The following is a 23033-nucleotide window of genomic DNA, read 5'->3' on the forward strand; positions in this document are numbered from 1 at the left end:
GATTAACATCATCCAAACATTCTCCCTAATTGATGGCATGTCGACTATCTTTTAAACAGGATAAAAATTCTTTAATCACATTTTAACAACAAAATCACATGGATTATTCATACAAATGTTCAGCTGGAATATGAGTGTGGCATTAAACAATCAATCAATCAGCTTCATAGACGTTAGTTTCCTTGAGAGATGATAAACTGAAAGACAAATTACTGAAGTTTGAAAGCAGAAACAGTTCCATTCTTATTGAAATCAGATCTTAGTGCTCACTACCGCTAAATTAAGATCTGAGGACATCCCATTACAGGTCACGATTGCAGCACCTTTTCGTGAACTTTTGTTCAAGTTTTATTCCGCTCAAACACCACCACCACCACCATACAATTACAAATACAGACATTGCACACCACATGCTTGTCAACAACTGCCAACCATCAACTGCCAACCATCATGGCTTTTACATCCAGGGGGGGGGGAAATATCATGTTTCCCGGTGTGGTTGAAAACATGGATCAGAATTAATCTGCATAATGATTATACATATATAGTAAGCACTTTAACCGACCAATGAAATGACTAACAGGAAGTCAGCAGTAGCCAATCAGAAAGCAGCTTTTATCTTACCTATATGGCACTAGTTTCAAACTGGCAAATTTCATTCCAAACTACGCTTTGAAAAGTATTTTGACAAGGTTCTCGACTTAAATTTAAAAACAGAAGAAAACAAAATTCTGGAATGTCTTATAGATGGCCAAGATTGTATGGCAGTACTTCCCACGGGCTGTGCAAAGTCTCCTTCATTGTTTATCCCATTGAAGCGAGAGACACGTGATGATTTTGACATGATACAGCCCGTTACTGTCGGTCAGAATGCCTTGTATTAACCTTTTTGGGGTGCATGACTAGAAAACATATCCAGAGTTACACTTTTGCGATCTCATACGCAACGCTTCGATTGGTTGAATGAAAGTTTGTTCTGACGAGACTTATAATGGACTGTCCCCATATCTATGTGTAGCGGTAGCCAGCACTATCATCTGATTATAATGAGATTGAGACATCATACTGTAACAAACTCAGAAGATGACCACTTACGGTTATGTGTAGACATGGTTACTGTACTGACAATGAAGCTTAATATTCATAAATATTAATCCTGGAACATCTCCAGTATGGCTGGGACGAGTCCAAATTTACGACCCGGGTACCAACCCCCCTATTACCTGACCCTACCAGGGTACCCGCTGTAGGTCTCAAGAGGTAGGTACAAACTGTCCGATTGGGAAAAGTTTGACCTTAGCTCTGGTAAAATGTGTTTAGATACATGTATGAAACGATCTGGTGTATACACTGAAGTTGTTTGTTTTTTTCAAACATATGAAAGTCAGAAGGAATGGGCGTAGTAGTCAGGAAGTAGTAGTAGTAGTAGTAGTAGTAGTAGACAACTGCGAACATTAGTGACTTGTAGTTTAAACATAGAATTTTAGATACTTTTTGTCATTAAACAATATATCACGTGACTAACCACGGGTCCGGGTAGTCCTGTGGGTACCCGTGTCCTACTCAGTACCCACCTGACCCGAGTACCCGAGTTACCCGTCCCAACCCTAATCTCCAGGCAACCAGTCATGGGCAGTCTCCATCTGGACAAGCAAAATATCCTTAGGAACATTGAGCAGTACACTTTAGAGTCAGTGAGTCATGATAAATATGTTACTGTGGTTATTTTAAAGAAAGTAGATTTACAGCCGTCTTCTTACTTCCAAGAATCCTAAAGACAATGATAAACTAGAAACATGCATGCCATTATGCCCTCTTTCATTTCACACAGATCCGGGTTAGAATTGGTCTAACCATGATTGTCAGTAAGCGGCAATTAACAGGATCGGGGCTTATTGACTTGGGTGATGTATGTCAACTTATCACAGATGGGTGCTCATGATGTCAATCACTGGATTGTCCATTCCAAACTTGAATATTTACTGATCCTGTCCAAATATATGGAATATTGCTGAGTGCGGCGTTAAAAAAACAACATAAAATTATGAAAAACCTAACATGTATGCTTCAATTTACACATATACATGCTAAAGGCCTATGAAGATACATATCGGTATCACAAAGTCATGGTTTTTGGAAATTGGTTGATACAATCTTTGTTTTTCAAAAAGCAAGTTATCCTTTACCTATTGATTCTAATGTACCCAAAAACCTGGATGATAATCTGAGTTCACTTAGCACAGCTTTCCTGTAATAGAATCATGTCAACTGAATTTCAATGAACTAATTACCGTGACACAAAGAACTTAACTTGAATAATATATGAACATACATCAAGTGGCTTCCATCAGTTCATTAAGGAAACAGTCCCGAAGGTGACTATTGGTCCATTTATTAAAAATCTTAGAGCAAGCTCAAGGCAAAAACATATTTTCGTTACACTCCAGGGAAGATGTAACAGTTTTAACAGCCAGTGTTAAACCAAACAACTATTCTTCTATCTTTTTTTTTTTGTTGTTGCTTAACGCCGCACTCAGCAATATTCCAACTACATGACGGCAGTCTGTCAATAATCGTGTCTGGACCAGACAATCCAGTGATTGATATCATGAGCATCGATCCACGCAACTGGGATATGATGACATGCATCAACCAAGTCAGCGAGCCTGACCCTCCGATCCCGCTAGTCGCCTCAAGCATAGTGGCCTTTTACGGCAAGTATGGGTTGTTGCTGAAGAGCTATTCTAACCCGGATATTCACAGCAGCTATTCATACCAAATAACATGCAACCATCATCAAATTACGTGTCATATTTTATTATTGTTCTGTGTGTGAAGGATGTTTGACCTGAGGTTGCAGGGTTTGAAATGATGTGGGGTTCAGGGGGTTGCTCCTGTAGTATTCGATTCTGGGGACACCTACATTTTGTACTTTTAACATTAGAGTTATGAATGACACTCACCCCCCAGACTTTTCATGCTTAATTTCAAACACTGGGACAGTCTACTTCAGCCAAGCAGGCAAGTGCTAATTTCTTATCCTTAGTAACTTGATTCTCCTGTTAAGGTGAGTGAGTGAATGAAATTGAACGTTGTCAAAAACTAGAATAAATAAATATCACTGCCGATTCCCTAGAAGTTTACCTTTCCAAGTGACACAAGCTACTTCATCATTTATACTTGACAAGCAGCACAATAAAAAAAATTCCGCTTTAAAATTTGAAGTTGGCAGAGAACCATTAACCAATCATTAAAAAAAGTCCTGATGTGTTCAGATCTACAAATCCAGAGGAAGAATATTTATCATTTATCAATAACAACTCCAACTCTACATTGATATGCTTTAGTGCCATATTTAATGTATTAGATTTCTGTGCCAAAAACAAGAGCCAACTATCATGAAATTATCATAAGACTTTAGTACTGTGGACTGTCACCTGGCCTGGAGGCATTTTTAAGTTTTATTAGACGTGGGCTTCAAACTATAGACTGAAGTCAAAGACTGTTAACATGGTTTGAAAGATAGTAAAGATATTTAAACCATTCATAAATGACAGACATAAATATCTGTGTAACTTTACCCAAACATTACTAGTGAGTGAGAAGGGTTTTATGGTGCTTTTAAGCAATACTCCACCAATACAAAGGGAGGGAAAACTAGAAAAGGTCTTCACCCACTGTACCGAGATGGGGATTCGAACCTCGGCCTCAGTGCGACAAGCAAACACTATAACTACTTGGCTACCCAACTGCCACTGTGAATACTGACTTTGAGTTATCTTATCTCACTGAGTTGACCACATCTATAATAAATGTACACATGACAAATATAGAGTGATTACAGTCCTCAAGGATTCCAAGAGGGTCACATGGCCAGATAAGCTTTGACAAAGAAGTATACAAATATGATCACACTTAATTCACAATGCAGAAACACCTGCAACAGATTACTTCCAACTTGGTTCAAAGGTTATATTTCATGACTACGCTTATATCGCATTACCTAGTAGTCCAGTACCTCATTTCTTTTTGGATCATAAAGTTGATTGTGTTTTGCATATAATTTATACAGGATTTTAATTTTTATTGGATTCATAAAACTCACACCACTTTCATGAGTTTGAATTCATATGGATTGGGAATTCAAATTTTATGTTAGCTAATTAGGGGTTAAAAGAGTTATTTCTCCTTTGTTGTGAAGGAGTAAAATCTATACAAGGATGTGATTTTGTGTACTGCTATGATAACATAAGTGTTGGCTTCCATTGTCTATTGCTATCTCACCTATCAGCGCCAATCATCTGTTGGCTTCCTTTGTTAGCTTGTACCCTTTGTTATTTTCCACCTTTTGTTATCTTATTAATATTGTTCTCCTTTCATGTACAGATATATGCTCTCTGCCTCATGGCATACATTCACATGATGAAGGAGTAAACATATACTCCGAACCCTTAAGTTCCTCATAATAACGAAGTTGACATCTATATATTCTCTTCCTTATGTGTTGTTTTGTTGTTAGTTTCGTACAGAAAATGTGAATTAACATTAATGATGTAGCCACAGCAGTGAGTGAGTGAGTGAGTGAGTGAGTGAGTGAGTGAGTGAGTGAGCGAGTATGGTTTTACGCTGCTTTTAGCAATATTCCAGCAATATCACAGTGGGGGACACCAGAAATGGGCTTCACACATCGTACCCATGTCTGGAATCGAACCCGGGTCTTCGGCGTGACGAGCGAACGCTTTAACCACTAGGCTACCCGACCGCCCCTTAGGATGTTTGAAAAGCCATATAAGGATATATAATTCTCTCATCATCATCTTTAAATAAATTTTTTGTTTCAAATGAGCACATTGAAAATATTTAACAAAACAGTCTTTTATGCATCATTATTTTAGGACACTATCCTTAAGGGTCCAAGATGCCAAAGTTTAAATCCAAAAACATAATAAATATAACATTTGTATGTTTCTGCCTGATAAAATCTCATTTTGCACATTACGAAATCATGTACAGTAAACTATGTTTATAACGAACAAGCTTATAACGAACTGGCGGATATAACAAACTGTTTTTTCATCCTGTCCATTTGCTGTTTATATGCTGCATATATGCTTGTAACAAAATATACGGTTATAACAAACTAAAGTCAGTTGTCCCTTTGCGTTTGTTATAACCGTTAGTTATTGTATCTACTACAAAAAGGTTACTTTAATCTGCAAACACATAGGCAAGCTGACAGCAACCCATGCTTGCCATAAAAGGCCACTATGCTTGTCGTAAGAGGCGACTAACAGGATCGGTTGGTCAGGCTCGCTGACTTGGTTGATGCATGTCTTCGTATCCCAATTGCGTGGATCGATACTCATGATGTCAATCACTGGATTGTCTTGTCCAGACTCGATTATTTACAGACTGCCGTCATGTAGCTGGAATATTGCTGAGTGCGGCGTTAAACAACAGACAAACAAACAAATCTAACAATGTACAGAGTTATTGTTCTTGAATATCCCTTTCATAATGAAGCTCTATAGTGTACTACAGTGTACTACAGTGTACTACAGTGTACAGCACCTGCCTCCTGACAAAGCAGACATTCAAACCTTCACATAATATAGTCAAACCTGGTTCAGAAGCTCTCAGTTCTTGACCTTCATGGTAATAACAAAATTCATGCCTACTTTCTCTAAGTGTAGAGAATAATTTATTCAACACGTTCTTAATGACCGGGGGATGTAATGTAGGAATGCCCCTGCATACATTACACAAGTTAATAGTCATTCCTTGCAGTGGTAGGAGTACACCCTTGTGTAGCTCAAAGGCTTAAATATATATATATGAAAGGGAACAGACATAATAGCATCTCTTAATCGTTGTATCAAAAGAGCTGCAAGGCCTACTATAGGGACAAAATAATTTTTAAGAAAATATTCGGCACTCATGTATGAAAGGTATCCATTTTTTTTAATATTCCTAAATGTAGGTCCTTGGGTCTGTGAGATTTTCTTCTTAGTTAGTTTAAACATATGTTATTCTCATGAAAAGGATTGGGTACAAGTTATCACAACTTAGAACGCCATCTCCCATAGATTTACATGTATGCTTATTTACAGTTAATTTTCTTCTTCAGTTTTAACCTAAGGATGGCTTGATTTTATTTTTTCAACATTAGGATTTCATCCTTTCATCATTTTTTTTCTAAAACTGTATATACCAATAATCTTTATTCAATACATTTCTTTGAAGTTGTCAGGGTTGAATGAACACATTTTAGCCATATTATGTATCCACTTTTGATATCAATTGTCAGAATCTATTCAAGACAACATGGGTACAGACTGACTATGAAACTTCATATCATAAACAAAATTATTGATCAGCTTTGTTGATGTAGTTCTGCAGTGATTCAGGGTTCAATGCCACTGATGCAGGTCATTGACAGCTTCCACTTTGGTGAAACCCTCCATCACAGGTATCAGGTACAGAGCCAGCAGACTACCGGTAAATATCCTAACCTGGCAGACTACTGGTAAATAACCAAGGAGGCCTGGGATTCATGGTACAGACAGGATCTATTTGAAGCACTTCTTCAAAATATTAATATTTTGGGGAATGGAGGACCTAAACACATTGTTACTTTCAGGACATCCTGCATTTGTGGACCCGTGAAGATTCCGGGGTAGAATAGGTCTTCAGCGATCCATGCTTGCCATAAAAGGTGACTATGCTTGTTGTAAAAGGTGACTAACAGGATCGGGTGGTCAGGCTCGCTGACTTGATTGATGCATGTCATTGATCCCAATTGCGTGGATCGATGCTCATGATATCAATCACTGGATTGTCTGGTCCGCCGTCATATTGCTGAGTGCGGTGTTAAACAACAAACAAATTTGTTTTTGGGTGGGTTGGGTGGGGTATTTCCCCATTTTTTTCTGGAACAAATTATTTTTCCAAAACAATGCCAGATCCCCATCCCAGAAGTTCAGCTAGGTTGTCCCTAACAATGGAAATCTGGGACACAGTCCCTTAACCAGTTTATTGTGTATAGATCAGTTCAGCGGCTTTAACAGCACCATGCATAATGAATAGTTCCAGCTTTACCTTGTCTTCATATGTAGCTTATATAAAAATGTCTTTTATTCTTCTTGCACAATGCAAAACCAGTGTGTAAATGGATGCCTATTAAATTTCTATGTCAGTGGTTACAGAAATCTGTGATGATTAATGTATTTATGCTATTAGTCTGTTAGGCCCAGTTGTTTCACCTATCAATAGTATCATGTTCAGACAAAGTATACAACAAGAGGACAACACAGAACACTGTTGCAACACTCCCTTGTCAATACAACATATCAACACACAATGGCTGGCACAACACAAAGATACTAAATGTTCACACACTCTATAGCAGACATAACTCAGACTAGAACTAAGGCCACACAAAAATCAATTCCAGATCCAAAATATTGCAAGGTGACTAGGTTTGTTTTTTAGGGTTATGTTGGAGGGGGGGCCTTTTTTCAAACAACATTATTGTGTACATGGGTCTTGTTTTCAACACCAGTGAATGAAAGACACCAAACAGAGACACTTATAAAAGAGGGAGTATTTAATTCCAACAAGGAATGTGTTAAAAGTACATTCCATGAACTTGGAAGCAACCAAACTGTAATAGTTTTGGACAAAATGAACCATGGTGTCTTGAAGACTGAAGGCACCAAAGAAAAGTGTACTATTTAAGATCTCTGAATTTGGAACAAGGGGCAAAAAGCATTGACCTAGTAGGTTTAACTCTTTCAACACTTAAAAATGATTTTTATAATAATTTTCCGAATACTTAACAATGAAAAAAATAAAGAAATAGGTAAGTGGATATTGTGAAATCTTTCAATTTCCGAAAATCGCCACATTTTTTACTTCCTCTGTGCTTAATATGGACATTATGAAAGTGTTAACTTACATTTTAACTAAAACAAAAATAATTAAGTTGTGAATGAATTATTTAAATAATATTATAAAAATAACTATCATATTTATGAACAGTAGGATTAGACCTTTGAAATGGTGTATGACATGCTGATATCTTCCTTGATAAATGTAGGCTTCATCTATCCCCCCAGAGTCATAGCAGCAAACACCTCTGGTAGACAGAGTTAAAAGAGTTAAAACGACCTGCATGACCACGAGAATCTTTTTCTTTTTAGGGGACCGAACAGATGGATTCTGTAATTTTAACTCAATACTGTATTCACTGTAACAAGTGCCATGAAAGAATTACCATACACACCAAATCAGATTTGTTGTCAGAGTTCAAGTGGTAGAGACGGATTTATCTAGACCTGCTCCGAGGCCGATATTCCACCCAAATCTGCAGCAAATACCAGTGAAAATGTCCACTGTACACCATGTACATTTCTGAGCTCAGTACGAGGTGCTTCTAAAGATTACATCCTAAATCATGGCATACACGGTGGTCAGAGGGTGCTAATTGTAGTGTGGTACTTAGTATGGAGAATACAGTATTCTATTTTGGTGTTTAGTACTTAATGAGTATTATATCTTTAAATCATACTACACATCCTCCCATCCACATCTGTTTATCATCAAATCCATCATATGAAAGTGTGTCAGTCTAATGCTGCTCTGAAAAGTATATCAGTTTATCATCCAAAACTGGCTCCCACAGGAGATATTGCTTGGGTGAGATGGAGCGATATCTACAGTGTAGATATTGCTTCAATGAAATTGCATCACAATGCTTTGCAGACCATTGTGACATCATTGGTTACCATGACGTGACAAATGACATCACTAATGGCTCTGCTACTGAAACTGTTAGCTGTACTTTTTACACTTAAGACACAGCTTATTACTGTCTGCAAACTGAAAAAGCTGGAAGAATGATGTTGGATGATAAATAAAATCTCACCCTCATGTCTTTTGATATCAAATATATCAACACTCGTTTACTAAAAGTGGAAAAACTCATCATCGGCAAGCCTCAGAGTTTTGCCACTTTTATCAACTCATGTTGATATATTTGATATCAAAAGACCCTCGGGTGAGATTGTCTATACATTTTCTGCTTGAAGTGAGGGAAAAACTGAAGTGATCCAGGTCTTATATATACTACTTTGGTGAAACCCACAAGCACAGATGTGGTGCTGACAAACTTAGAACCATAATCACATCGAATCTGGGGTTTGAACCTACAATGATAATTTTCTGGTACACCTTAGATGAAATCCTTAACTGAAATCAGCTTACCCTTGTGAGACTTCTCCCCACACTGCGCAGAAACACATACTCTCGAGGTGTGAGGTCCTCCAACTGTTGAACGATGTCATCTCGGAGGTCGGCCAGCCGGACATCGGGCTGTACCCTACAAGATACAGATGCACGTAAGTGGAATGTGCTGCAATGAAACCCTTATAATAAGATGATCCTGTTAGATGATAATCCCCAGTGACTAGTTTCATTTGAGGGCTATAGTTCTGTACAGGTTCTCAATGCTTCAATGTTGCTACAAATTAAAACCGAATAACAGTAACAGAAAATGTAAACATAGTAAATATTTTCATCTCATCCGAGCAGGACTAGCTACAAACTCAGAGGACTGGTGAAATAAAGTTTAGACTAGTCTTGAAAAAGACCTAATTTCGAAGGCTGTTAGACCTGACCACAATCACAACATTCATATATATAGGTTTCATCCAAATTACCCTTTTAGATCCACCAACAGTACTAAAACCAGCTAAAATTGATCCTCAGTTTCCCTGCTCCCTTGTACCACTATGTGGCTGCTGGGTAGTGCTTGTCCTGGATGACTAGTCCAAGGCATACTACTTTACCATACCATACTTTTAGCAATATTCCAGCAATATCTCGGCGGGGGACACCAGAAATGGGCTTCACACATTGTACCCATGTCGGGAATCGAACCTGGGTTTTCGACATGACGAGCGAATGTTTTAACCACTAGGCTACCCGACCACCCCTTACCACTAAGATCAAGGCCATCAGGTGTTAAACCATACTAATTTAGCCACATCAAAAAGTTGTGCTTCACATACCGTTATCACAGCCTCTGACTGCAGTCATTGCAGGGTTATAGAAATTAACACTAGCCCACTAGCCTGGGGCTAGTACAAATTTCTGTGGGCTAGTACAAATTTCCCCATTTCTCCATTGTTTTAACATTACAAGGGCAATTTATCTTTACCCAGGCTAGGAAAGCTTTTGAGTTTAGTTCTAACCCTGCATTGTTGACATCCAGTTAACATTTTCCCTATCAGGACAAGCAGCAAGATTTGGGACCCGATTTTGCACAACGTACCCTCAAAGGATTTTATACTTAGAATTTGTTGACATCAATGACCAAAAAATCAAACAAAGTCTGTGCAAACGTCTTGAGTTGATGTCAATATGTCCATATTTATCAACATGATCAATAACATGTACATTTCACACATGATTTCATAAACAAACCCTGTTTGACAAGCGTGACACATAGATTTTATCTCTCCCAAGACAGTTGTTTGTTGCAATAGATTCAGTGAATGCATGTTCCAGTGACTGGACATTGATTTCCGGCACTCAATCATTTCAGGCTGATTGTGGCGAGAATTTCAAGATAATCAAAACAAAGGGCTCTGGCTTACCATGATTATCCCATTACCTGAGTGGACACAGAGAGACAGAGGTAATCAACAGGTTTACATGCCTGTGATTGAATCATTATGGGAGAGAGACAGCAACCATTACCTGAGTGGACACAGAGAGACAGAGGTAATCAACAGGTTTACATGCCTGTGATTGAATCATTATGGGAGAGAGACAGCAACCATTACCTGAGTGGACACAGAGAGACAGAGGTAATCAACAGGTTTACATGCCTGTGATTGAATCATTATGGGAGAGAGACAGCAACCATTACCTGAGTGGACACAGAGAGACAGAGGTAATCAACAGGTTTACATGCCTGTGATTGAATCATTATGGGAGAGAGACAGCAACCACTTCCTGTGGTTCAAATGTGTTTGTACGGTTGCTTTCCAAACACATGTCACATAAAGCATAAGATCTTCTTTAGCATTTGTTTATGGGTGGGTGGTTTTTTCTGTTCACTCATTCATGTTTTAATTCATTCTTTGTACATATTTTCATTTTAACCGAAAATTAGGATCAGTAAACAAGACAGTGGTTATATTAATACCTCTCCCTATATAGAAATCTAGTAACAAAGATAATCAAGGTGTATACATAATATTTAGACAAAAAATATCTAGGTGGTCAGTTAGTTAACAAACATGATCAGCATTGTCCGGTGTTGATAGTCAGAACGATGGGATTATACGTGATATTAAGTACTACATAATGTACACAAGATACATTTATATATATTATAGGTGAGGGTTAAGTGTAAAAATTAGGTTTAAATAAATAAATAAAACAATAAAATAACAATAAATTGCTTTAAATTTGATCATTACATATATTTCCCTTTGAAAGTAAACAAAGGAATGGAAGGCCACACCAAACCTAATTTATGTTGTCAGTATTTACTGCTGATATCTAACTATGTCCGATTATCAGGATAAATATTTAAGATTCAAATAACATAATCATTTCACATTAATAGACAAATAATTTTACACATGGTACTTTTTGTCATATACAGCTGTAATTATCAAATCAAGAAGGTCAGTGGTTCTGTCCCCAGCCGTGTCATACGAACAGACGTTTAAAGATGGTACTTGTTGTTACACATGCAAACACAAAAATGAAAAAAAAATACCCAATATGGAGTACTGGGGACCTCATCTCCCCCAGCATCCAATGGAATAATCAAGAATCGGGTCAAGCTATAACATATGTCTGTAGTATCAACAGTCATCATAGTACTCATGAACTGATGACGTCACTAAAAGAGTGATGATGTCATGATGACGTCATGATCAAGATGGCCTCTAGACAAGAACATGGCTGCCTCATGTAACTCATTTAATAAACCTAATCTGAAGCCATCCGGCCTCCATCTTAGATATTGCATGGTGTCAGAAGTCGGATATGAATCTACAGAGACTGAGTGAGCTATTTAATGCAATTTTGATGGACTAGAATTTGGCATTTTGCCAAAATAATTGAAGTGAATAGCCAGTGATAGTGCTAATGTTTAAACTCACATGCTAGTTTGAGTGAACATTTTGACTGATAAACTGAAGTCATAAGCACATCCTAGTTTGCAATCACAATTACTGAGGATTACAGAAGCTGTTCATTTATCCCAGTGGATATTTTCATCAGAAAAAGCATGGCTACATTCCAAGTGTCTCCACCTGATCGTTTCAATTTCAAGCAGCCTGATGAGTGGCCAAAATGGATAAAGAGATTTGCTCGCTTTAGATTAGCATCAAGACTGAACACTAAAGATGGTAATTTGCAAGTTTCCACGCTTGTTTATTCTATGGGGGAAGAGGCAGAAGACATATTAGCTACATTTAGACTTAATGAACAACAAGTGGCTGATTTTGACGTTGTGAAAACTCACTTTGAGAACTTTTTCACTGTTAGAAGAAATGTTATCTTCGAACGAGCCAAGTTTAACAAGAGACTACAAGAACCAGGTGAAACTGTAGATAGCTTCATCACTGCGCTCTATGGTCTGGCTGAACATTGTGCATATGGAACACTTCAGGATAATCTTATTCGTGACAGGATAGTGGTTGGAATAAGGGACACTGGTCTATCTGAACGACTACAGCTGGATGGTGAATTAACCCTTGAAAAAGCTATCAAGATGGCCAGACAGTCTGAAACTGTGAAAAGGCAACAACCAGTGGTCCATATACTGCGTCTGAAATGGAAAATGCTACGGCAAATGTTGAGGCGATAAAGGGAGGTAACTTCAAACATCACAAGAATAAGAAGTGGAAGAACCACCACAAGTCTCAACCATGTCACAGATGTGGCAAATCTCAACACAGGAAGGTAGATTGTCCAGCTGTATCTTCAACCTGCAGAAAATGTCAGAAAAAGGGACATTGGGATGTTATGTGCCGAAACCAGCCTGCAAATACCTCACAAACAAGTAAGAAGCGGTATGCAGTGAGTAATGTTGGAGGGCTGACAGAGGAAAATGACTGTGATTATGCATTTCTTGGATCTGTAGAGGATGTCTCACCTCACAGTAGTTTCAGTGATGACCCCTGGTATATTGACTTGCTAGTCGACAAGCGAGGTGTTGTTTTCAAAATAGACACTGGAGCCGATGTAACTGTTATTCCAGAATCTGTCTACAAAGAGATGAATTCTCCACCCCTCAAGAAATCTAACAGGATCTTATATGGAGCTGGGAAATCAGTTTTGAAATTGCTTGGTAAATTCACAGCAACCCTGAAATCAACAGATTGTTCATCAAAACAAGATGTGTACGTTGTAAGAGGTCTAGCTTCCCCTCTCATAGGTAAACCTGCAATTAAAGACTTGAATCTCATTCAGCGGGTACACAACATTGAAGACAGAGTATCACCAAATGAATATTGGAGAACCAAGTTTCCCAAGTTGTTCATTGGGCTTGGGAAGATGGATGGTGCCTACAACATTAAGCTTAAGGAGGGAGCGAAGCCTTTTTCTCTGAATACTCCAAGAAGAGTTCCACTTCCTTTACTCACCAAGGTGAAGAAAGAACTCGAGAACATGGAGAGAAGCGGTGTAATCTCACGTGTTGACGAACCTACGGACTGGTGTGCAGGTATTGTTGTTGTACCTAAAGCCTCAGGATCCGTTAGAATTTGTGTTGATCTGACCAAATTGAATGAATCAGTTCGTCGCGAAAATCATTCAATGCCAGTTGTAGACCAAACAATCAGCCAACTGAGCGGTGCTCAATACTTCACCAAATTGGACGCCAACTCTGGGTTTCATCAAATCGAACTAACAAAGAAATCGTCACTTCTTACCACTTTCATAACACCGTTTGGAAGGTTTAGATTCAATCGTCTTCCGTTTGGGATTTCATCTGCACCTGAACATTTCCAGAAGAGGATGAGTCAGATATTGGAAGGATTAGAAGGAACTTTATGTCAGATGGATGACATACTGATCTACGGTTCAACACAGGCAGAACACGACACAAGATTAGAAGCAACCTTACAGAGACTACAGGAAGCTGGAGTCACTCTCAATGACAAATGCGTCTTCTCAACTAACTCTGTGAGATTCCTAGGTCACATCATTGACAGTCATGGTGTTCGAGCTGATCCAGCGAAAATCAACGCTATACAAGATATGGCGGAACCTTCATCTGTTACGGAAGTTCGACGTTTCTTAGGAATGGTGAACCAGTTAGCAAAGTTTCTTCCAAATCTTGCAGATGATACTAAACCACTCAGAGATCTTTTAGTGAAAGACAACATATGGGTTTGGAATGAACCTCAACAAACTTCCTTTGATCGAATAAAGCAGAAACTCTGTACATCACCAGTGTTGACCCACTACAACCCAAGTGCAACAACTGTAGTTTCAACAGATGCTTCATCTTTCGGGCTTGGAGCAGTGTTACTGCAGAAGCAAATGGATAATTCACTCAGACCTGTTGCATATGCATCTAGATCACTAACAGTGACAGAGCAGAGATACGCTCAAATTGAGAAGGAAGCGCTTGGTATTACGTGGGGTTGTGAGAGATTCAGAGACTTTCTGATTGGACTGCAGTTCACAATTCAGACGGATCACAAACCTTTGATTCCGCTGTTAAGCTCCAAGAATCTTGAAGAACTTCCACCCAGAATTCAACGTCTACGTATGCGTTTGATGGCATATCAATTTCACATTGTACATGTTCCAGGGAAATACATGTACTCTGCAGATGCGCTTTCAAGAACTCCACTCAAGTCTGAAGGAAACAAGAGTGAAACTCAACTTCTACATGACGTTAACCTCTATGCAGATTCTGTGATGTCGGGCCTGCCAGCGTCTCAACAAAAGATACTTGAGATAAAGCGACAACAACTACAAGATGACGATTGTCACTTGCTTATTCAATACTGCACAGATGGATGGCCTTCATTGCACAAACTTCCGACTCAGGCGAGACAATATTGGACTCACCGAGGTGATCTCACAGCTATAGATGGACTGTTAATGTATGGACAGAGAATTGTCATACCTGAAGAAATGAGATCCAGTGTGTTAGATCGCCTACATGAAGGACATCAGGGGATAACTAAATGCAGAGCATTGGCGAGATATTCTGTATGGTGGCCTGGACTTGCAGTACAGCTAGAGAGAAAAGTACAAAACTGCAAAGTGTGTGCCAAAGAAAGGTCAAATTCAACTGAACCACTTATTCCTTCGGAACTTCCAGATCGTCCATGGATGAAAGTCGGTACAGACTTATTTGACTTTCGAAACAACCAATATGTCCTTGTTGTTGACTATTTTTCAAGATACATCGAAGTCGCCAAGTTATCAAGTACAACATCGGCAAGCGTCATCAATCAACTGAAATCAATCTTTGCGCGTCATGGAATCCCAGAATTTGTGGTATCTGACAATGGTCCACAGTATTCATCCCAGAACTTCAAAACGTTCTCCCTGGAGTATGAATTCATTCATCTTACAAGTAGTCCTCATTATCCACAAAGTAATGGTGAGGCCGAGCGTGCAGTTCGCACAGTGAAAAATCTACTCCAGAAGTCACCTGATGTTTATCTAGGTCTTCTTGCTTACAGATCTACACCTCTTGTTGGTGGACACAGTCCTGCAGAACTCCTTATGGGTAGACAACTCCGTTCAAATGTTCCTACTCACCCAAATCAGCTCAAGCCCAAGCAGCTTAACTTTGACAAATTCAGGGAGGAAGACGAACATCGGCGAGTCAAACAGAAAGAACTTTTTGATGTGAGACACCGAGCTCGAGATCTTCAACCGCTCAAACCAGGTGATCATGTGTTCGTGAAAGATGCTGACGGAACTAAACAAGGTTTAGTTCAGAGCAAGGATGAAGCCCCCCGTTCACGTGGAAACGGAGGGAAGAGTTGTGCGTAGAAATCGCAAGCATCTCATCCCAACATCAGCAGATAGTGGAACGCCAGTCAAGTTAGACTGTTCGAGGAAATGTGAAAACCCATTCAGCGAAACAGCCAACACCAGTGCTCAAGTCAACAACCCAGTTAACACTGCAACGACAAGATCTGGCAGGATGTCAGTGAAACCAAAAAGACTGGATCTGTGACTCTATGAAGATTCACTTTGTGTGAAAATGTGTTTAGAAATTTGATTTGACTTTAAATGCTGATTGCAGAGATAATGTTAATTTCTACTTACACTCAGTATTCATTCAAGTTAGCTTTGGTTAGAATATTGTGCTGTTATCTTTATAATGCAGCTTTTAAGGTCTAAGTTCAGCTTTCACTATTAGAGACTCTAACGTTAAAGTGCTGAACTCTTTTACAGTAATTAAAGGATTTAATCTCCTTCAAGACTTTCGAAAGGGAGATGTAGTATCAACAGTCATCATAGTACTCATGAACTGATGACGTCACTAAAAGAGTGATGATGTCATGATGACGTCATGATCAAGATGGCCTCTAGACAAGAACATGGCTGCCTCATGTAACTCATTTAATAAACCTAATCTGAAGCCATCCGGCCTCCATCTTAGATATTGCAATGTCCATACCTGATAATTCCTATAGAAATAGTTTCTGTGACGGACTGATTGAGCAAGTTGTTGAAGCGGTCGCGCCATATGTCAGCTGGAACCACGTACACATGGAGATCAACGAGCTGCAACAGAAAGTAACAAAATAACTCAACCTTCAACACCTGACATATCTGTCAAACACTTGAATATGAAAATGAGAAATAATAAAATCACAGACTCACAATTATGTTTAAATATGTTCAGATGTTATTTGCTTGTTATCTAAATAAAATATATACAGAAGTGAAAATGTGAACGGATAAGTACCTCCTGATGACAATAATTACCATGGTTACAGTAATGGTTACTTTCATTATCCAATATTAAAACTGTGCATGTAGAGATGTTATACAGGATACACATAGTGTGAGATGCATCTGTGCGCTAGGATCTGAAATGTCAGCACCAGTAGGAAGATGCTTGTATTATATATATATATCAGTATAAGTTGCACATAGCAGCACAATTCTTGGATAATTACACAAGAAATATCAAGAAAAGATTTCAAGGATGACATAATGACCCACATTTATCTTTGATGAGTGTATTTAAATTTGTTTTGGAATAACAATCCTGTTAATGAGGTAGTGTTTTAACAAATTACAAGCAACTTTTGTTTTAATAAGGTATTCCTTGTGTTTTAATACTATGAAGTAAGAGATTCAGACATTTAGACATTACAGAATTTTTTTTTGTACTTTTAGTTTAACAAAGCAGTCAGCAATATTTAAGCTAAATGATAGCTGCCTGTAAGTAAACATGTCTGGATCCCGTGATTGATATTCACAACATCATTTGCCAACATCAGGGTTCAATCAACCAAGTCACAAATCCTGGCCACCCTATCCTTTTAGTTGCCTCGTACAAAAGCATTATAAGGTTGCTGGGGACCTATTATAACATGGAATCTCCTCAGGGGTACCGAAATTATAGGTTTGGGAACACCAACAATGGGCTTAACATACTGTATAAAGAGGACCTTCGAAATTGGTTCCGCAGGGTGATGAGCAAACACTTTAATCACTCGGCCCAACCATTGCTCCTCAAATATTACAGAATAGTACCTCTGATTCCTTTTTTCTGAACATTCTGACGAGGCAATGTGCTGTAATCTCAATCTGACAGATGACTGTTACAGTCAAACAAAATCCACGTCGCCATGCACAGATACAGTACGCGATTATTGATTCACATTTCAAATATTTTATCATTACAAACACATCTCAAGTTATCAAACTGATTAAAACTAAAAATATATATTCATAAGTCTGCTCGGCGCCTGTGGATTGTCCATGAATTTTTGCAGCATTAGATTAAATCGAAATTTAATTCCAACTGCGGTAACATATTACAATGGTTTCTATAGACACATCAACACCTCCTATCATTACAGATGACACATCAATAACACCATCCATTCTAACATATTCATATCGATTATCTCAACTCAACCCGGAGATTAATCCGACCGCCAATTTCACTAATTTATTGATGATGTCAGGGCTTAGAACCCATGAATTTTGACCATAAAGGTGCATTTGTCAGCATGATGAAGGAACCTTCAGGACGGAATGACAATGGTGAGAATATGTTGTCATCAGCATTGATTGATTAAGTATCACCACAGTATATCTCCACTCATGACATAGGCCATCACCCTGTTGTAGTCTTGTTGTCATAGCCATATTGATCTGTCGTACATACAATTACAGCTTCTTCTTCTCCATCATCTCTATCTCATTGTCAACTGTCCTATGGGGATACGGCCGGATCTGGTCCTCATACCTGACCCAGCCTTGTCATAGCAATTAGGAGGGTTAAAGAATCATCGTTTATACAGCAGGGTTTTACGCAACACATACATGTAAAGAATGGACGCTGAAAGAAATATATAATGAGTCCCAAGGGACGCACAATAATATTTGTTGTACCTACAGTGCATCAAGAGCAGTTTAGGTGTCTGTTATTTCATCCATCAATCATGACCACAGTCCACATGATTCATTCCATGCTCCAAAGTAATTATCAAAATGTACACTACACTACACCATTTCATTACTTTACAGGACCCTCATATTGCCTGCAAGGACCCCTAAAATTAATTATTGGGGGACCCCTGGACCCCGACTTTTGTAAGTCAAGGTAAAAAAACCTGCACAGTCTGTGCCAAAAACGTTGAAGTCTACTTGTCCAAACTTATTTTTTATCATCATTTTTAGTAGATTTTAGTCTTCGCATATAGACTACCATAACTGATGTTGCTTGAACTAAAGACATTTTACTACAATCCCACTTTTGAAAAGTGGCTAAGGTCACAGATTGTACATATCCATGATACTAACAGCGGAAATATAAAACGCCAAAGTCAGAGAATAACGCAGGTGATCGATTATCCGCTGAAACAGATGCCCTTGGGCGGAAATGGCAAAATAGTGGTTAAAATTACATGACTATATCACTGAAAATCAGTGATGACACAAGGTGTTCGTGAAAAGGGTTAGCATGTTCTTGTTTCAGGTAGCACCCACCACTCATAACATTTGCACAAAAACAGTTTGTTGTCTGATACTGCACACTAAACAAACCAAATGGTCCATAATTATTAGGTGTTACCATGGTAACCAGAAGGATGACCATGCTCATTAGATCAACCACTGGTTTGTCTGGTCCAGACTTATTTACTGGCTGCCATGAACCTCCATGATATAGCTGGGATATTGCTGACTGTAGTGTAAACAACACACCAAGTAGTCCACAATTCATTTCAATTGGTTGCAATCTCATGAAAATTAGATTTTAGTTCTCACGACCGCTAAACAAAGATCTGAGGATATCCCAATACAGGTCATTTCATTATGACCTTTCATCCAAGCAAACAGATCGGGAAAGTGACAGTCGGAATGTGGTTTCTAATCACGCAACTTTGAAAAGGCTAACACGGTGTATTCCAAATGACAGTTACGGCCTGTTACTCGCTTCAGTTGGATAAACATTTGAACGAAAGAAACTTTGCATTGTCCATGGACAATCTCGGCCATCTATTAGACATTCTAGATTATCCTTTAGTTCAGTTAAATGACAATTACGGCCTGTACGACTGATTCTCTCAAAGTCATCGTCTATCACTCGCTTCAGTGGGATAAATATTTGAATGAAAGAAACTTTGCATTGTCCATGGACAATTTCGGTCATCTATTAGACAATCCAGATTGTTCTTTAGTTCAGTTTTTAAATTTTGAATCAAGAACTTTGTCAATATATTTTTCAAATGATAGTTGCCAGTTTGAAACTAGTGCCATGCACATGATGCAGGAAACTGCTTTCTGATTGGCTAATGTCGACTTCTTGTTAAGATTTCTTTGGTCGGTAAAAATTCATGAAAGGTCATTATGACGTGAGATCTTTGTTTAGCGGTAGCAAGAACTAAGATCTGACATAAATGAGATTGGAATAATTGCATCTGTAACAATCAAACATTCTTACCACACTTACTCTTTGCAACTTGTGATTGTGCTAAGAACACAACCTGGAAGTAAGTAGTGTTTTAAGGCTGGAACGGGTAACTCAACTCGGGTACTTGGGTCGGGTGGGTACTGAGTAGGACCCGGGTACCCACAGGGCTACCCAGACCCGTGGTAAGTCATGTGATATATTGTTTAATGCAAAAATTATCTAGAACCCTATGGTTACACTACAAGTCACTAATGTTCGCATTTCTTTCTGACTGTGCAGCCATTCCTTCTGACTTTTCACATGGTTGAATAAAGATATAACTTAAGTCAACTTCAGTGTATGCATGGCCAGATTGTTTAATACATGTATCTAAATGCGTTTTTCCAGGGCTATGGTAAAAAAATCCCAATCGGACATTTTGTACCTATCTTTTGAGAGCTACAGTGGGTACCCAGGTAGCATCGGGTAATGGGAGGGTGGGTACCCCGGTAGTAAATTCGGACTCGTCCCAGCCCTAGCAGTCTTGTATAGCACATCTAAGGAATTAAGGTGTTAATGAGCAGCCAAACAAATCATTTCTCCCGCAATCTTCTGTTATGGCTCAACTTTATACACACAAGCCAATCACCGCCATTATGTGGTACAATATTTGCAACCCCTTCCATCAAGACACTCTTCACCTTTCTATTGATTCAAGGTTAGGAGTTTCAAACAAGGGCTTTCAAGCCAATTTTTGTTCTTTGAAGGGGGATTTTGGATTGATTATTTATTTCCGACACCCGATCTCATTCATAACCAACCACCCCCTGTTCCATTTGTTACCATTTACATTCTTGGACATGGTACTCCATCATGTCCAGCGCCGGGTGATACTGGCATCTTGTGATTACGTTAGTCACTTTGTTTGTCAAGGCATCACACTAGGGAAAAGAGATTACCTGCACTGTATTATGTGTTATAATGTACTATAGGATTGCAACAAAATTGGGGTAAAATTGTTGTACTTGACAGTTTGGCAGGGTCAAACAGTAATATGATGATATCCCTATTTAGGAATATAAATACAATAAGAGACAAGTACACACTGAAAATATATTTTTCTATATCACTATTTAAATTGCAAAACTCTGTCATGAAATTGGGGGTCTCAATTCAGTGCTCTATTGACATAATTGAGACATCCAGGACTAATCAATACAATAAAAATAAGAAGATGACAAATCCCCCCAACCCCTTAAAATTCGAACACAAGAGTAGTCATTGAGCAATCAAAACAATACCATGGGATTCGGTATTTCTATGTCAGGTAGTCACACCACTATGAACAGAGTCAAAATCAAACTTGTTGCCATGGAAACAGAAAGAATTTTTTTCTCTAAAGGCACCAGTTGAACCTGGTCTTTGTGTGTGCATAGTTTTAAGAAAGAGTACCTGTTAGCTTTAGAGAGTATTTAAGTATTTAATAAATATTTAAGGAACCACTTCAGGATCTGTTTTCGAATCACTCTCCGGAAACGAAATGATAACTGATGGACAGACTGATGGGGCATCGACTATATCCCCCGCATTATATGCCACAGAGGTAAAAAGTTAAGGACCACCTAATACTTTCATTTTACTATAGCTAATATGTCATGCCATGAACATGATGAAAGATCAACTATAGCAATATGAAAGAATCATGCCATGACAGATTAACTAACTTAATATAAAAGCATCAGATGTTCTAAACATTTTGGGTGTAGTATAGGGTCACATAATCATCATAGTATGAACTCAAATAAATACTGATCATAGTTATCAAGGAGAAGTTCAAAGTATCATCTGTAACAGTCAATAAAAAGTAATCTGGCTCTATCGTTCATTATCTGTAATAATTATTAGTTATCTAGATCTTTAAAAAGAATTTGACAAGGTTGCCTCCTTGACTTGTAAGATAAATACAAATCATGTAAATACATCTGTCAGAATGACATCGGTCATCAAAAGCAAACAATTTCAAAATGACAGTTGAGGACAATTTACCTTATAGAGCGTGTCACTTCGCGACAGAACCAAGACATCAGGAGCATCAGCAGTTCGGCTAAACTCCGACATTTTCCACCATTAAACCATGTATCCAAGTAGTACTCCCCCTTTCAGTCTACCCAACAAACTACAAACTGGTTCCTAACTTCACTCCTCAATTTAATGTCAGATGCCGACGCATCTTCATGAAATACAAACATCCTCTCATCTCCATGACGACATCCATCAATCAACAAGACTCATCTAGCTAACCAATAAGATTGCAGGCAATACTGTCTAATGTCAACGCCTCAATGATTCCTGTGTGAATTGTTACGCCTGACAAAACATTTAAGACACTTGTTAATCAATACAACCTTTAGAAGATAGGTGAATCTATGTGGTACATCGTGCTCGGAGCATCCTCCGGCATCATGGTTGCCATGCGGCAGTATTAATCGCTTATGTGTGCAAAAGAGAATCAATCAAAATTTTATTGACTGTCCCATACTTCAAATTTACATAGACTCTGGCCACCCAGGTTCATATAGTTAATATTTTAACAAGTCGTGAAAATACAGTTACATGAAAAGTTTATGCTGGGGAGGAATCATGATTTAGTTAACAACGCTGATTTCGTAAGGAGCAGTACGAGATATATTTTTATCTTCTTTTCTTGTACTACAGCTGAGTGCCAGGGAGGGATGCCGTAGTTATGACAACAGAGAAGTTGATAATAGCCATTGATACATAAACTGTTAAGAGTACAATCGTAATGGAAAACTTTCAATAACACTACTGTGACGCCTGCGCGGGAGATATTGAAGTCGTGTGACAACACAGAGAGTCTTCAGGGCACTGTAACCAG

General features: G+C 38.5%; 1 protein-coding gene across 31 annotated transcripts in view; it reads right to left on the bottom strand.

Annotated features, from left to right (window-relative positions):
• Positions 1-23033, bottom strand: part of LOC124141058 (zinc finger CCCH domain-containing protein 13-like) — a 113048-nt gene that overhangs the window by 47683 nt on the left and 42332 nt on the right. For 21 of the 31 annotated variants that reach the window (XM_048400187.1, XM_048400190.1, XM_048400182.1 and 18 more), the window contains exons 1-3: positions 22184-22393; positions 16682-16788; positions 9265-9379 (exon numbers count right to left, since the gene is read on the bottom strand). In XM_048400187.1, coding sequence (XP_048256144.1) covers positions 9265-9379; positions 16682-16788; positions 22184-22255 — 294 coding nt within the window. In that variant the 5' untranslated portion in view covers positions 22256-22393. Of the gene's footprint in view, positions 1-9264; positions 9380-16681; positions 16789-22183; positions 22396-23033 lie in introns of those variants that run through there. The other 10 variants (XM_048400189.1, XM_048400176.1, XM_048400191.1 and 7 more) reach the window with 4 other exon arrangements.

This window comes from Haliotis rufescens, unplaced genomic scaffold (genome assembly GCF_023055435.1).
Source record: "Haliotis rufescens isolate VD_foot unplaced genomic scaffold, xgHalRufe1.0.p SCAF_2, whole genome shotgun sequence".
NCBI lineage: Eukaryota > Metazoa > Mollusca > Gastropoda > Lepetellida > Haliotidae > Haliotis > Haliotis rufescens.